Raw genomic sequence first — 14,408 nt, forward strand, 5'->3', positions numbered from 1 at the left:
GTGGCCCTGGTTCGATCCTCAGCACCACATACCAACAAAGATGTTGTGTCCGCCAAGAACTAAAAAATAAATATTAAAAATTCTCTCTCTCTCTCTCTCTCTCTCTCTCTCTCTCTCTCTCTCTCTCTTTCTCTCTCCCTCTCCTCTCTCACTCTCTCTTTAAAAAAATAAAAAAATAAAAATAAAAAATAAATAAAAAATAATGAACCTTGTAATCCCAGTGGCTCAGGAGACTGAGGCAGGAGGATCGCAGGTTCAAAGCCAGCCTCAGCAATTTAGCAAGGTCCTAAACAACTCAGTGAGACCCTGTCTCTAAATAAAATCCAAAAAAGGGCTAGGGATGTGGCTCAGTTGTTGAGTGCCCCTGAGTTCAATCCCCGGTACCCCCCCAAAAATAAATAAATAAAATAATGAAATACTTTTCAAATTGAAATTTTAAAATGGTAAAAGCAGTGGCTGGGGAATGTGGCTCAAGCGGTAGCGTGCTCGCCTGGCATGTGTTGCGGCCCGGGTTCGATCCTCAGCACCACATACAAACAAAGATGTTGTATCCACCGAGAACTGAAAAATAAATATTAAAAAATTATCTCTCTCTCTCTCTCTCTCTCTCTCTCTCTCTCTCTCTCTCTCTCAAAAAGGACTGAGGATGTGGTTCAGTGGTTAAGGGCCCCTGGGTTCAATCCTGGGTGCCAAAATAAATAAATAAATAAAAATGAATACAGTGTAATGAGAACATGGTAACAAATACTCAAAGCTCATCACTTCTTAAGTATTTTATTATTAACTCTGATCTTGAACCTCTTTCTGTACAGTGGAGATATTTTAGAATTGTGACCTACTAGATGTCTCTTTCCAACTCCACATCCAGTAACATCATACTGGTAACTTAAAATCAGCTATGATATGGGTATTTTTCCACCAGGGAACCTGGCAAACACTCCAAATCAGGGTGGCCCTGCTTGGAGGCCATTTAACAACACCCTCAATAAATAACACTCACACTCACGAATATCCTTTAGACTTTTAAAAGCACAAATAATGGTATACTGTGAAATCTTCTTACATCTTGCTTTTTTTAAACTAATAGAGCTCTGTTCCCTACCAATGCATCTAGATTTACCAAATTCCTTTTACTACCTGAAACTTTTGTCCTCAGAATTGCTCCTCTGTGCTGGAAGTGAACCACACTTAAGAGTTCTGCCCAGAGTCCCACATTATTTAATAGCATCCTGTCTGCCAGGCCTGTGCTAAACTGGAGACACAGAAATACACGAAGCCCCTTTCCTGGAAGAATGGGAACCCAGACCCAGGCCCAGATGCCAATAATGAGAACACTAAGCCCTCTTTTCAATAACAAAGAGAAAGCTGGGCTTTGACTGAAACTTGTTCTCGAATATTCTTTTCTCAATTATCAGATATGGAATCCATTCTCCCTCCCAAGATCTTCCATGTCACTCCCTCTAACTACTATGATAACACTGAGCTTTGAGTTGAACTCTTGAGCTTCCACCCAACTTGTTAAATACATTCCATGGACCACTGACTGTTCACATTCACTCACAATTCAACACTGGGTTCCGTCACTCTGTCGCTATAGGGGCACACAGGGAGTGTTAATGTGAATAGACACTTGATTATGGGTTAGGGTGCACTTACTATCATAAGCTCTTTGAGTGCAGGGTCTGCATTAGATTTATCTCTATACCTAACTCACACCTTGCTCAAAGCAGGCATTCACTGTATTTCAAGAGTTAAATAAGAAAGATGTGAGGAGTTGAGTGTGGTGGCACACATCTGTAATCCCAGCGGCTCAGGAGGCTGAGGTAGGAGGATCCTGAGTTCAAAGCCAGCCTCAGCAAAAGCAAGGCCCTAAGCCACTCAGTGAGACCCTGTTTCTAAATTAAAATACAAAATAGGGTTGGGGATGTGTCTCAGTGGCCGAGTGCCCCTGAATTCAATCCCCAGAACCAAAAAAGAAAAGAAAGAAAGATGCGAGGAACATCATGGAGGAGCTGAACTGAGCATCTCTCTGCCCAGCTAATTTTTACTTTCTTTCCTCACATAATAATTGCATCATGATTTTGGTATAGAATAATATTCACTGTGTATATTATTGAAACTATGTTCACATTAATCATGAATAAGCCATAGCTTGTTTTTTGCCAATTGCTACATTTTCTTTGCCAAACTTATACTTCCTCGTTTGCTTAAAAGCTTTCTGTACGTCATTGATACTTGACCTTGGAAGTCTGAGCCAATAGTATAAGTCTCTCGGTATATTTAAATGTATTAAGCAGTGTCTATTTCTCCTCTGTCACAGATATGTCTCCTACAGCCTTATTTCTGTCCCTCTGTTGACCACTTAGGCTTTGCTTGATGCATACCTGTCTTCACCACCATCCACGTCAACCATTATTATTGGGCTCTGTTGGCTTTTGTTCATTCCTATATTGTCTAGTATAATCTCAAGAGCACTGGGCATTTCCACAGGGGGAGGAGGGGAAGATTCGGACATGCCCAGGAACTTCTCCAGCTCCATAGCCTTCCCTGCTTGGAATCAGTCTCTTCTGATAATTCCTCTGCCCAGCTCCCTCCACCCTAGCACTCCACCCAGGACCCTTAACCTTTCCCTGGCTCTCCCCATCTCACCCCCCTGGGACTCTTCAAACACCTTTCTCTTTTCTTTCCTTCCCCACCTGGGATATTCCCTCCTGGTGACAACCAACAGTTCCCAGGGTGGAGGCAGAAGCTGGCTAGGAGCATGTCCCCTGTGCCTCCCCTTACACCGTTCTCTCATTTTGTGCATGTTTACAGAGTATTTCTTTGTGTCAGCCACTGTCTAAGGTCTGGAGTCTCTGTGTACAGAAATGTCATGAATCAGTGCCAGAGAGAAACTGGGAGACAATCAGACATATGGTCTCAAGGTGAGAACTTGTCACACCAATGTATGGCCATCTCTATACTTAGATTGTTATTATTTGTTTATTTGTTTATTTTGCAGTACTGATAATAGAACTCAGGCCTTACATATGTGAGGTGCGTGCCCCACCACTAAGCTGTATCTTCAGCCCTTTTCATATCTCCTCACTGTCCTATAATCTCACAGAGAACAGAATGATCATGATGAAGGTGTTCAATCATATTACAAAGCAGATACAGTTTTAAGCCCTTTCCATTTATCAACTCCTTAGATCCTTAGGATGACCCTGAGAGCTAAGTACCATTATTGTGTTACAGAGAAGGCTAAGCAGATTGGCCAAGGTCGCTAGCAGAAGGTGGAGGCTATAGGACCTGAGTGCAGCTGGCCTGCCTCCCATGCCCCACCCAGCCCCATTGCTTTGCACATAGTCAGATGTGCCAGGTTCAAATCCATGGCAGAATCACCTGCGTATCCCATTGGCTATGTGTTTTTCAACACTCCCTTCCTACTGGTGCCTGAATCTCTCTCCCAGGGACTCCTCTACTTGCATGTGATTTGGGGATAGTGGCTCGCTCCAAAAATCAAACACAGAGGGATTTGGCTGGGTCCTTCTCTTACTTTTGATTCATGACTTTGGCTCAGTCAACAGAACACTAAGGCAATGACCTGGGGACAGTATATTGCAGAGTTAACGACAACATAGGCACCAGATGGCTCTGGGGCCTGACCAGACCTTTAGTGTCCCCTTGGCTCTTGTCCAGCTTCCAGCCTACCCATTTTACCATCTAGAGATTTGGTGAAACCCCAGAATCCTTTCCACCAATTCCCTCTTGATATCAGCCAGAGAATCAATTTCTTCCCTTTTCAACTAAGAGTCTTGGTTGATACACCCGCTGAATGTTTGCACCTCTTGTAATTAAAAAAAAAAGTGTCATGCCCCCTTGCACAAATGGAGGTGAACTGTATGTTCCCAATATACAAATGAATAAAATAGTGCAACTTGGTGATGAGTACAGAGCGACCCGCTGAGATGCCTGGGTGCATGGAGGCTCTCCCACCATCACCCTAACAACTAGTTTCAAAATACCTCCATTCAAAAAAAAAAAAGAAAAAATACCTCCATTCCTTTTTCTTCTTCTGTTATGAAATATTTTATGCATGTTCTATAAAACTTCTCTTAAGGACCATGTCCTCAATTCCCTTCTCATAGCTCCTGCCAAGAGAAGGAAATCCTCTTTTTCTCTTAGGATCCACTCCAATTCTCCCCAGATCCACGATCCGCACCCGCCCACATTACCTCCTCTGAAAGTGTTCAAATTCAGCTTGTCTCCTTGCCTTCACCGCTGGAAGCTCGCTTTGATTATAGGAATTCTGAAAGTTATAACCTCCTTGCTGTCGGGTGGTTTCACATTTGCACTCCTTTTTAGGAAACAACCTAGAGGAAGCAAGAGGGCTGTAAACTTGGGTTGGGTGGGAGGGAACCTGAGGTCCAATTCAGTGTGTCTTTCTCCCTAAGGATCTCCTTTACCACACCCTTGAGATCTCCTGGAATCCTCCAGCAGAGACACAGGTAGGGAGGGAAGGGAGGATTGAAGATTCTCTCCTCTCTCTCATGATATTGACATTGATCTCTCTCTCTCTCTCTCTCTCTCTCTCTCTCTCTCTCTATATATATATATATATATATATATATATATATATATATATCCCCATCCATCCCAGGCTGGGCTTGCAATCCTCATGCCTCAACCTCCCAAGTCACTGGTATTACAGGCATGAACCTCAGCATCTGGCTTCTCCTCTCTTGAATTTTCCCCCTCACCTGGCCTCTTTCATCCTGAGAGCCACAGGAACCTCAGCAATGTCCCAGTCCCATGAGGAGGGAAGGCAGAGCAATAGGAACAAAATGTCTCCCTTTAGTCTTGGCCCATTGGGTCCTCCAAGTATTAAGGGATTTTGCTGAGTGCTACAGAGAACAGAGATTGTGCTCTGTAGACCAGGCTCTCTCCTGGCTCCTACAACTAGGAATCACTTTAGCAGATCAGCAGAGGTTCAGGAAGGCAGGGAGCTGTCTGTACACTGGGCATAGCGGGGCTCTGCCCACATGAGAGGCAAGGAAGAGAGAGCAGGAGGGTGAGAGTTGAGAGAGAACACTCAATGGCTCACCAGATTCCATCATAGGAAAACAATTTCCGGAGGTGCTCCTCAGGAAGAAGTTTCATCGGCAGGTGTGCATGCTCTGGCTTGAAGCTGCCGAATGCTACTGGAAGGGACACACTTCTGAATACAACTAGGGCAATGCTAAGTACCAAGATGAAGGCTGACGCCTTGAGGAGCCACAGATATCTAGAGATGATGGAAATACAAAAAAGCAAAACACTTTAACAACTCTTCCTCCTCCTCCTCCTCCATTTCCTCCTTCTATTCTGGGCGGCTGGGAATGGAACCCAGGGACTCTGCTCTTGCTACATCCCCAGACTCATTAAAATCTCTTTTTTTTTAAACTTCATAATAAATGGCATGGTTACATGACGTATATGAGAACAGTAACTTGAGGAAAAATGCAAGTTGAACGTGCTTCTTATACTGATCACCAAAATTGGTTTCTGATAGAGAGTGAAAGAATCAAGTTGCAATAAAAGTATTCAGAAACATTTCAAATAAAAGTGAATAAAACTGTCTCCAAAAAATGAAGAAAAAAATATAACAGTGATCCACTTTATACTGTGAATATAGCCCTTGCTGCTCTGACACTCTAACTTATTTTTTTAAATGGACACGTTTCTTTCTGTTCCTCTCTAGATCCTCCCTAACCCCATGGGCAAACAGGATTATCTTTCTTCCCCATTCTAGGCAGAATTATCTGTACATACACACATGCCACTGGACCAATGTAATTCAGACTTAGGGATGGAACCAGAAGTCCTCAGAAATGACTGTTTCCCAAATCAACAAGTGAATTACACCTCCAACAGAGAACACATGGACTGTAGCCTTTGGGTCACCTCTTTAAAAACTGCCTGGATGGGCAGAATCACAGGCCCTGGGACAGGAGTTCGCTGTGTTTCTCCTTTGCTAGCAAAGCAATAAGACTTCTTTTTCCTTTTACTCAAAACCTTGTCCTTGTTATTGCATGGGCATCAGGGACAAGAAGCAAGCTTTTGGTAATACTCGCCTAATATGTGCTAAGCCCTAGATTTGATTCCCACCACAAAGAAAAACAAAGATACCTTTTGATTGTGTGTTTTGTCACCATATTCATTTTATGATTCATGACACTTTGACAGCACAGATACATCTACAATGGAGTTGGGTGTGGTAATGCACACCTGTAATCCCAGCTCGCTACCACAGAGAATGAGGTTCAAGCAACCTTCAGTCAGAAGAAGAAGGAGGAGGAGGAGGAAGAGAAAGGAAAAGAAACACCTTTAATAGGTGTAAGGTCCTTGCTTAGCATCTGGGTGGCCATCCTAAGTAACAGCCCCCATTTTCCTGCCCAAGGGAATATTATCACTCCCTCAAACCAACCTCACCCTTAATCACCCACATTCGGACCCACCTGGCTCTAATGCCTGAGCCTCTCTCATAAAAGTCCCAGAACTTGGAGCTGGGGTATGATTCAGTGGTAGAGGGCTTGCATAGCCCATGCAGGGGGCTGGGCTGGCTCCTCAGCACCACATAAAAATAAAATAAAGACATTGGGTCTAACTACAACTAGAGACAAAATATTAAAAAAAAAAATTCCCAGAACTCAAGCTTGTGTTGCCTGTCTCTACTATGAAGGGATGTTGCTTTTATTTGTCAGCTCTGACAAATAAACTCTCTCATGTGTATCTCTGCCTGGTCTCCGTGTTTCATTATTTGCTCGCCCATTTCCCGCTTTCTCCCTTTCCTTTCAATAGGAAAGTCTAAATGTTTAAATATGCATCAGAACTTTTAAAGATATCTGCATGGTGAAAAATAACTGTGAAGTAAAAAAGAGTAATGTTGCCAAAATCTCGGTCCCTGTCTCCAATGCCAATTCAATAACCAGGACATGGTTTTAAGAAAAAGGAAAAAGAAGGTTTATTGTTTTACAGGAGACTTCTGTCCCAGAGGCTGTGATTCTGCCCAACAGCAGGAACAGGGGGTTTTTAAAGAGATGATTCAAAGGCTACATTCTAATTGTTCTCTGTTGGAGTTGTAATTCACTTGTGAATTTGGGAGATAGATAATCATTTCTGAGATCTTCAGGTGCCACCCCAAAGTATGAATTCCTTAGTTCCCATGGTGGGTGTGTACTCAAGGACAGATAACTCTGCCTTAGGTTGGGGGAAGAAAGGTAATCCTGTTTCCCCTGAGATTAAAGAAGGGGAGACATAAGGCAGGAGCAAGGAGAAAGGAGGAGAAAGAAACATGTCCATTCAAAAAAATAAGTCATAGTGGCAGAGCAGCAAGGGCTATATTCGAAGCATAAAGTGGACCACTGTTACATCCCCTCACTGTCCATTTCTACATTCCATTCCTATGGAAAAAATGGGCAACAATATCTCCAAACTGCTTCCTGCTGAAAGGGGGCAAAATTGGGGGAACCCAAAATTGTTGACTATCAGGTGGGGCATGAACAATTAAGGGTATTCAGCATCAGATCCGTCCAGAGGTTCACAGTGGCAAACAGCAGGTGACTGACCAGGCATATAATAGGGCAGGAATCTTGCTAAGACAACAATAGATAGGACAGTAAAGAATTGACTTTTTTTCTTGTAAATAATTGTCACAAAAGCAATTAGTGTTTCAGCCAGTCTCTGAAAACCATGAAGAGAGTAACTCATTATCACATCAGTGAAAAACAGATCAAGTTTATCAATGTAGGAATTTAGGAAGATTTATAGGTCTATGAAATCAGGCTCAAATTAACTCAGGACAAACTTGTGACTCAGTCCTTTCTGATCATTATTAGGCACTCCCACCCTAGAACCCTTCCTTTTAAAGATATCTGCATGGTGAAAAATAACTCTGAAGTAAAAAAGAGTAATGTTGCCAAAATCTTGGTCCCTGTCTCCAAAGCCAATTCAATAACCAGGACACGGTTTTGAGAAAAAGGAAAAAGAAGGTTTATTGTTTTACAGGAGACTTCTGTCCCAGAGGCTGTGATTCTGCCCAACAACAGGAATAGGAGTTTTTTAAAGAGATAATTCAAAGGCTACATTCTACTTGTTCTCTGTTGGAGTTGTAATTCACTTGTTAATTTGGGAGATAGTCATTACCACTTTCTTTTGGTAGGACTGACACAAGTGTACCTCTTAAGTTACATTAAAAAAAAAAAAAAACATTGTTTTTCCTTTTAAATGTCCATGTAGGACTGTGCTCAGGTTGTACTCTTCTGTCAGGTGTTTAAGACCAGGTTGGTCAAAACTGACCTTGTTCCTATCTATCCTTAAGAGTCAGCTGAGGGCTGGGGTTGTGGACTCAGCAATAGAATGCTCACCTAGCATGTGTGAGGCCCTGGGTTTGATCCTCAGGTCCACATAAAAATAAATAAATAAAATAAAGTTACTATATCCAACCACAACTAAAAAAAATATTAAAAAAAAAAGAGTCAGTGAGATTCCTCAGAGATTACTCTTGGGGACATGTGAGAAGTCTCTTGGCTCCTTTAACCAGTGGTGCCATCTTCCAGGATGGGCCAGTGTCTTGTTAACCGTACGTGATTTCTCTTGGAAGCATCAATGATACTTCCACCTCCAATGACTGTCTTCTTTGCAGAATGTGCACTGGTTGGCTTCCATGGTCCCTTCTTTTTTGGGGGGGAAGATATCTTTTCAATTGTTTTTCTATTTTTTCTCCAGGGTCCTCCTGATCAGCAGATTGGGTGACTCATGAGACTTGCAGGGCCCAAAGAGGGGTTCCTTCATTTTCTGGATTCTGGCTTAGGGCCAAAGTAAGGGCAAGGCCCAAAATGTTGGCTGCATTTTCCTCAGTCCTTTTACTTCCTTGACTTTGGTTTCCAAGTGTTTGGTTTTAAACACCCAGCAGTTTAGTTTCAACATTCTTAAAGTGGGAGTAACAGCTTATAACTTCAATATCTATGATTTTACAGTTACCCATTGAAAGGACACTTGTAGAGTCCACACAAAGTCCAAAGACCACACTATACACCAGAATCTCATTCAAGGGGTCAGGGAGGGTTTCAGGTGGGGGCAGAGTCTCTGGAGTCAGAAGAGTTGACCATGAATCATAGGTCTCTGTCTTGGGCATCAGGGGCTGGAAGAATAAGTAGGCAACAGTTCTAAAATGTACAAGGAAAATACTATTATGGGCAATGACCAACAGACTCCATTTTGCTGAGACTCCATGCCATATAAGAAATGCTTCAGGGGCTGGGGATGTGGCTCAAGCGGCACGCTCGCCTGGCATGCGAGCGGCCCAGGTTCAATCCTCAGCACCACATACAAACAAAGATGTAGTGTCCGCCGAGAACTAAGAAAAAATAAATAAATAAATATTAAAATTCTCTCTCTGTCCCCCCCTCTCTCTCATTCTCTCTTAAAAAAAAAAAAAAAAAAAGAAAGAAATGCTCCTTCCATGGGAAGGCCCTGCCTCTGTACCCATCATCAGTTGCTTAGCATAGCATGTTTGACAACACAAAATGGCAATTCTTATACAAAGTAAAAGTGTTCTCTCTGTTTCCCATTTTTCTTGGACTACATACCCTGTCAGAGATTGATTGTCTAGATGTTAGTAACCATTCTTTTTTTTTTAAAATATTTATTTCTTTAGGTTTTAGGTGGACACAGTATCTTTATTTCACATTTATGTGGTGCTGAGAATCGAACCACGGAAGAAGGAGTCTATCTCTGTTGCACATGCTTGTAATCCCAGCGAGTCAGGAGGCTGAGGCAGGAGGATCACAAATTTGAGGCTAGCCTTAGCAACTTAGGGAGACCCTGTCCCAAAGCTTTAAAATAAAGAAATAAGCTGAGGATGTAGTGCTAAAGAGGCCCTTTGTGCCGTTCTCCTGCAGATTTTTGTGCCTGATTCCAATTGTTTATAAAAGGATTAGTTGGCATCTGACGCGATAAATGTTGGGGGAATGTGTGAATGAAAGTTAGCCAGGAACTTGAGTAAATGCAACCGCTGCCTTCCTTCCCTCATTCCCCACATCCTGTGTTCAACGTGTGCTTCTTTCTAATGTTTGTAAAATGTCACCTCACGAACGCGGTTTTTTTGCATTTTCACAAGATGACTTCCTTGTCCGTGTTTAAAGATTGTTCTAGAGTTTTGAGAAATATAAACAAAGTATGCTTTGGGGAAAAACAAAAACCCGCAAACGATTTCTTCACAGTCTATAAAACTAATTTACACTTCCAAGACTAGTTTTCTGCGTTAATTATTATGCTAATTCTTAAAGACGTGTTAGCGCTCCGGCTACAGAGCGGACTCTCAATCTGTCTTGTGGATGTACGCCTGGATCTGCAAACCAATTTTTTCAAAATCCCAGGCTCTGAGCAAGATGCTTTCAAAAGCTGCAGAAGGGACAAAACCAGCTCCTGGACTGCCCAGAGCCCGCGCGCCAGGGGACTGTATCCCTCTGATGGCCACTTGGTCCTGGGCACCGGAAAGAAGCCCCAGCCCAGCTCAACGCTTGTGGGTTCCCAGGCTGCGAGCCGGGTAGCCAGTGCCTCCAAGGCCGAATGCCATGCTCTAATTCCTCCACAATGCGTTCCTGGCCACGAGAGGTTACCTCCATATCGAATTTTCTCACGGAAAAATCAGTTCCCTATTCGTTCCTGCGGGCGCCGCGTTGGGAACCCAACCTGGACTGCAACCGCTTCCAAACGCGCGGTCCCCTGTTACTGAGGCTGCCACATACCCGCGAGACGCATTGGACTTAACACCAATTCCCCGCTCTGACTGCGCTGCGCCTGCTGCGCCCACGTCTGCTCCTTCCGACGCAGTGCACCCACTTTTCTCTGCTTCGGGGACACTCACTTGCTTAAAGTCATCCCGAATCACGCCGCTCTCCGATGGCCGAGATCGTGGGGCGAGGCAGCCACTCCACCGACCGCCCAGGGCTGGTACAGACTCAACCAGGTTCTCCGGAGGCCCGGCAGGTGTGGGAAGCCGCCGGAGCTTGGGGCGGTGCACGCCCAGGTCCTGGATCTTCCTGTGCGCCCAGGTTGTTCCCTGGCTCATGGAAACATCTTTGTGCTTGTTTGGATTGGTTCTGCTGGACTTCCCGGTGCAAAGAGCCGCCACTGGCCCACGCCCGACAGAACTCCTTAAGGTAATGACGATGATCGCGGACCTTGTTTCTGCTATTTACTAGACAAGTAGTGGACAGGGCCCTAAAAACTTTGTCCACTTGTCAGTTATTCATTACAACAGCCCTAACCGGTGAGTACAGATGTTAGCCCCATTTTTCACTTGAGGGAATTGAGGCTATGTGGGATAACCGGATAGTAAGTGGGATTCAAACCGAATCTGGGTGACCCTGAAGCCCGCAAGCCGAGCGCTTTCTGTCCCTCGGACCCAGGGCTAAGAAAACAAGACGCCTTCGCTCTGCTTAGTGGTCTGAGTGGAAAGTTCGGGGACTCTCTGCTGGGGACCGCGTGTTTTCCAAGTATTTCCCAAACCTCAGGATCGAGAGGAACAGGGTGAGACTGGGTAGGCAGCACGGTCCGGTCCCCACTTCCCACAAGTCACCTTCCTTCTTTTATTGCTTCTAGGCGTCCACCCCAGGCTTCGGGAGCCCGTCGCACCCAGCGGTTATCGCCCGCGCCTATACAGCTTCCTCATTTCTCAGGTGACAACTCTGCCTGACCCCGTATCTATCTGAGGCTTCGTTATCCTTTTCTGTGGGTTAATGGGTTTCCTTTTCCACTTTACAAAGAAACGATTCCGGCGCACACTCCTAGTTTCCCTGCCCTGCGCCTACCTGTCCTTACTGGCTAGGCTCGGTCCTTGCGTCCACCCATCTCTCAGCCTCGCCCACAGCCCAAATTCGTCCTTTGCCGTACCTCCACCCTCTTCGCCCTACACTCCACCGAAGCTGTCTGGAGTGGAAAACTGAAGTGCGTTGTAATTCTTCTAAAAGGGACCTGTGCAGCCACATAATTCCTATATGCCTGGAAGAGTGAGTGGTGAATCTTGGACGAAATTAGCATTTCTCATTTACAATAAGCGGGGGTGCAGGGGTGAAGAATAGAGGTATTTTGGACTAGACAAAGGTGAGTGAAGGGAGGGGAGGGGACATGGGGTAGGAATGATAGTAGAACGAATCGGACATTATTACCCTAGGTGCAGACATGATTACATGCCGGTGTAACTCTACATGGTGTACAACAAGATGAATGAGAAGTTATACTCCATTTATGTATGATGTATCAAAATGCATTCTACTGTCATGTATAACTAATTAAAACAAATAAAGTGTATTAAAAATAAATGAGCATTTTCAGGACCTTTTTCATAAGCCAGCTCAGTGTTGGGGGTTCCAAAAGCCATCTCTACTGTAACTGTACTGTATTTTATTCTGACTCAGCTAAGTGGAAAACAGGATTGTTTTTCAAGTAGACACAATGATGGTATGCAACATTGCCATGCTCCCATGTGTATATTTAATTATACCTTGCCAGTGTCCCCAAAAGGATGTAAGATAATGAAATATAAAATACAAGGTAGTGTAACTAAAAGATAAAAGTGGCAATCAATAAGTTAACCAAGTCTGAAATTAGTGCAATAGAAAGATTCCCAGAATGATCTAAACCTTGGTGCCAGTGAGTTCCAGAATCCCTTGGGAATTTCCCTTTAGCCAGCAGACAAGATATCCAGCTAGAAGGGAGTTGGAAGTCACAGTTGCAGATAAGTAATTTCCCGGTTCTGGACTGAAAGAGGAATGTTATTCTCTCTTTGACAAGACCAATCAGCAAAATGTTGTACTGACCATGCGTGTGCATTAAATAAAGAATGTTGGTGCAAGACCTCCTTGCTTACTAAGGCTTTCCCTAACATTATTTGTTATTCAACACTCCTAATAATACTGCCAGAGAAGACCCAACCTGTGAGAGATTGTAAGATTCATTTGGATTTTTGTGGCCAGTGAAGGGACCAGTGTTGGCTCAGCACTGTCAAAATAGAAAAGCTCGGGCTGGGGATGTGGCTCAAGCGGTAGCGCGCTCGCCTGGCATGCGTGCAGCCCAGGTTCGATCCTCAGCACCACATACCAACAAAGATGTTGTGTCCGCCGAGAACTAAAAAATAAATATTAAAAAAAATTCTCTCTCTCTCTCCTCTCTCTCTCTCTCTCTCTCTCTCTCTCTCTCTCTCTCTCCTCTCACTCTCTCTTTAAAAAAAAAAAATATAGAAAAGCTCTTTGCCCTATCTATCACCTCTTCTTGTGACTTGGAAGTGTGGAAGGGGTTAATTCAACCCTAAACTTCTACCTCAAAGCAGTGCTGTGATTGGCAATTGTTCTGTGGTTGCTGAGTCTCTTCCTGCTCCAGGGAAGAATAGAAAAGAAGAGAAGGTGAAAGTCAAGTGAGGTTGTTCTTTTTCTGCCTGAACAGGGACTCTGCATCTGTTCTCCATGACAGAGCCAGTTGCCCTCCCAGAGCCAGGTGGTGTCTACTGCTGCTGCTCTGAGGACTAAAGGGGCCTCAAAACCCTTGGAGCCCCAAACCTGCCATGTCTGTGCACATCCCGTTAGTCACTCTCTGGGATCAGCCCACAGGTAGCCTCTCTCAGTGGCTTCCTTATCGCTATAGCTGGTAGTAATGTATCACCATATGGACTTCCATTTCCGCAAGGCTGTAGGCATTTCTGGCTCTCACCTTGGCAAACTGACAAATTCTTTTTTTTTTTTTTAAAGATAGAGTGAGAGAGTGAGAGAGAGAGAGAGAGAGAATTTTTTTAATATTTATTTTTTAGTTTTTGGCAGACACAACATCTTTGTTTGTATGTGGCGCTGAGGATCGAACCCGGGCCGCACGCATGCCAGGCGAGCGCGATACTGCTTGAGCCACATCCCCAGCCCCACTGACAAATTCTTAAGTAATTGGAAAATTGCCTGGGTAATTTCAGCTACTCCCAGGGCCCAGAACACCTGCCTCTAACATTAATCTTGCTAGGTTAAAAGGCAAACTCTGTTCTTTTCTTCCTTCCTTCCTTCCTTCCTTCCTTCCTTCCTTCCTTCCTTCCTTTCTTTCTTTCTAAGAAATGGTGCTTCACTAAGTTGCCCAGACTGGTCTCAAACTCCTGGGATCCTCCTGCCTCAGCTGCCTGAGTAGCTGAAGCTACAGGCATGAGCCACCATAACTAATAAGGTCAAACACCTTGTGTTTCACAGTTGGGCTCCTGTCTTCTTGTTCCTGTGGGAGAAACTTCGAGTGATCTGCATGGTACTCAGATCCGTTTAGCAGATCCTGGTGTTGTGACTGAGTTTTCTGACAGGTGTTCTTGGAAGACCAAATAAACTAGCTTTGCATTCCAGTCCAGTTAAGATAGCACT

The 14,408-nt window shown here is 44.1% G+C and overlaps 1 protein-coding gene across 1 annotated transcript in view; it reads right to left on the reverse strand.

The window, feature by feature from the left end:
- The window catches only part of LOC308636351 (leucine-rich repeat-containing protein 37A3-like), a gene marked incomplete at both ends in the record, with an annotated part of 34,835 nt that extends 23,740 nt beyond the window's left edge, over nucleotides 1-11,095 (reverse strand). Inside the window, 4 exons of the mRNA XM_081271766.1 lie at nucleotides 4,218-4,355; nucleotides 5,087-5,266; nucleotides 9,057-9,188; nucleotides 10,773-11,095. Coding sequence (XP_081127892.1) covers nucleotides 4,218-4,355; nucleotides 5,087-5,266; nucleotides 9,057-9,188; nucleotides 10,773-11,095 — 773 coding nt within the window. The remainder of the gene's footprint in view (nucleotides 1-4,217; nucleotides 4,356-5,086; nucleotides 5,267-9,056; nucleotides 9,189-10,772) is intronic.
- Nucleotides 11,096-14,408: the final 3,313 nt, after the last annotated feature.

Source organism: Spermophilus citellus (assembly GCF_964194105.1).
Source record: "Spermophilus citellus genome assembly, chromosome: 17".
Lineage (NCBI taxonomy): Eukaryota > Metazoa > Chordata > Mammalia > Rodentia > Sciuridae > Spermophilus > Spermophilus citellus.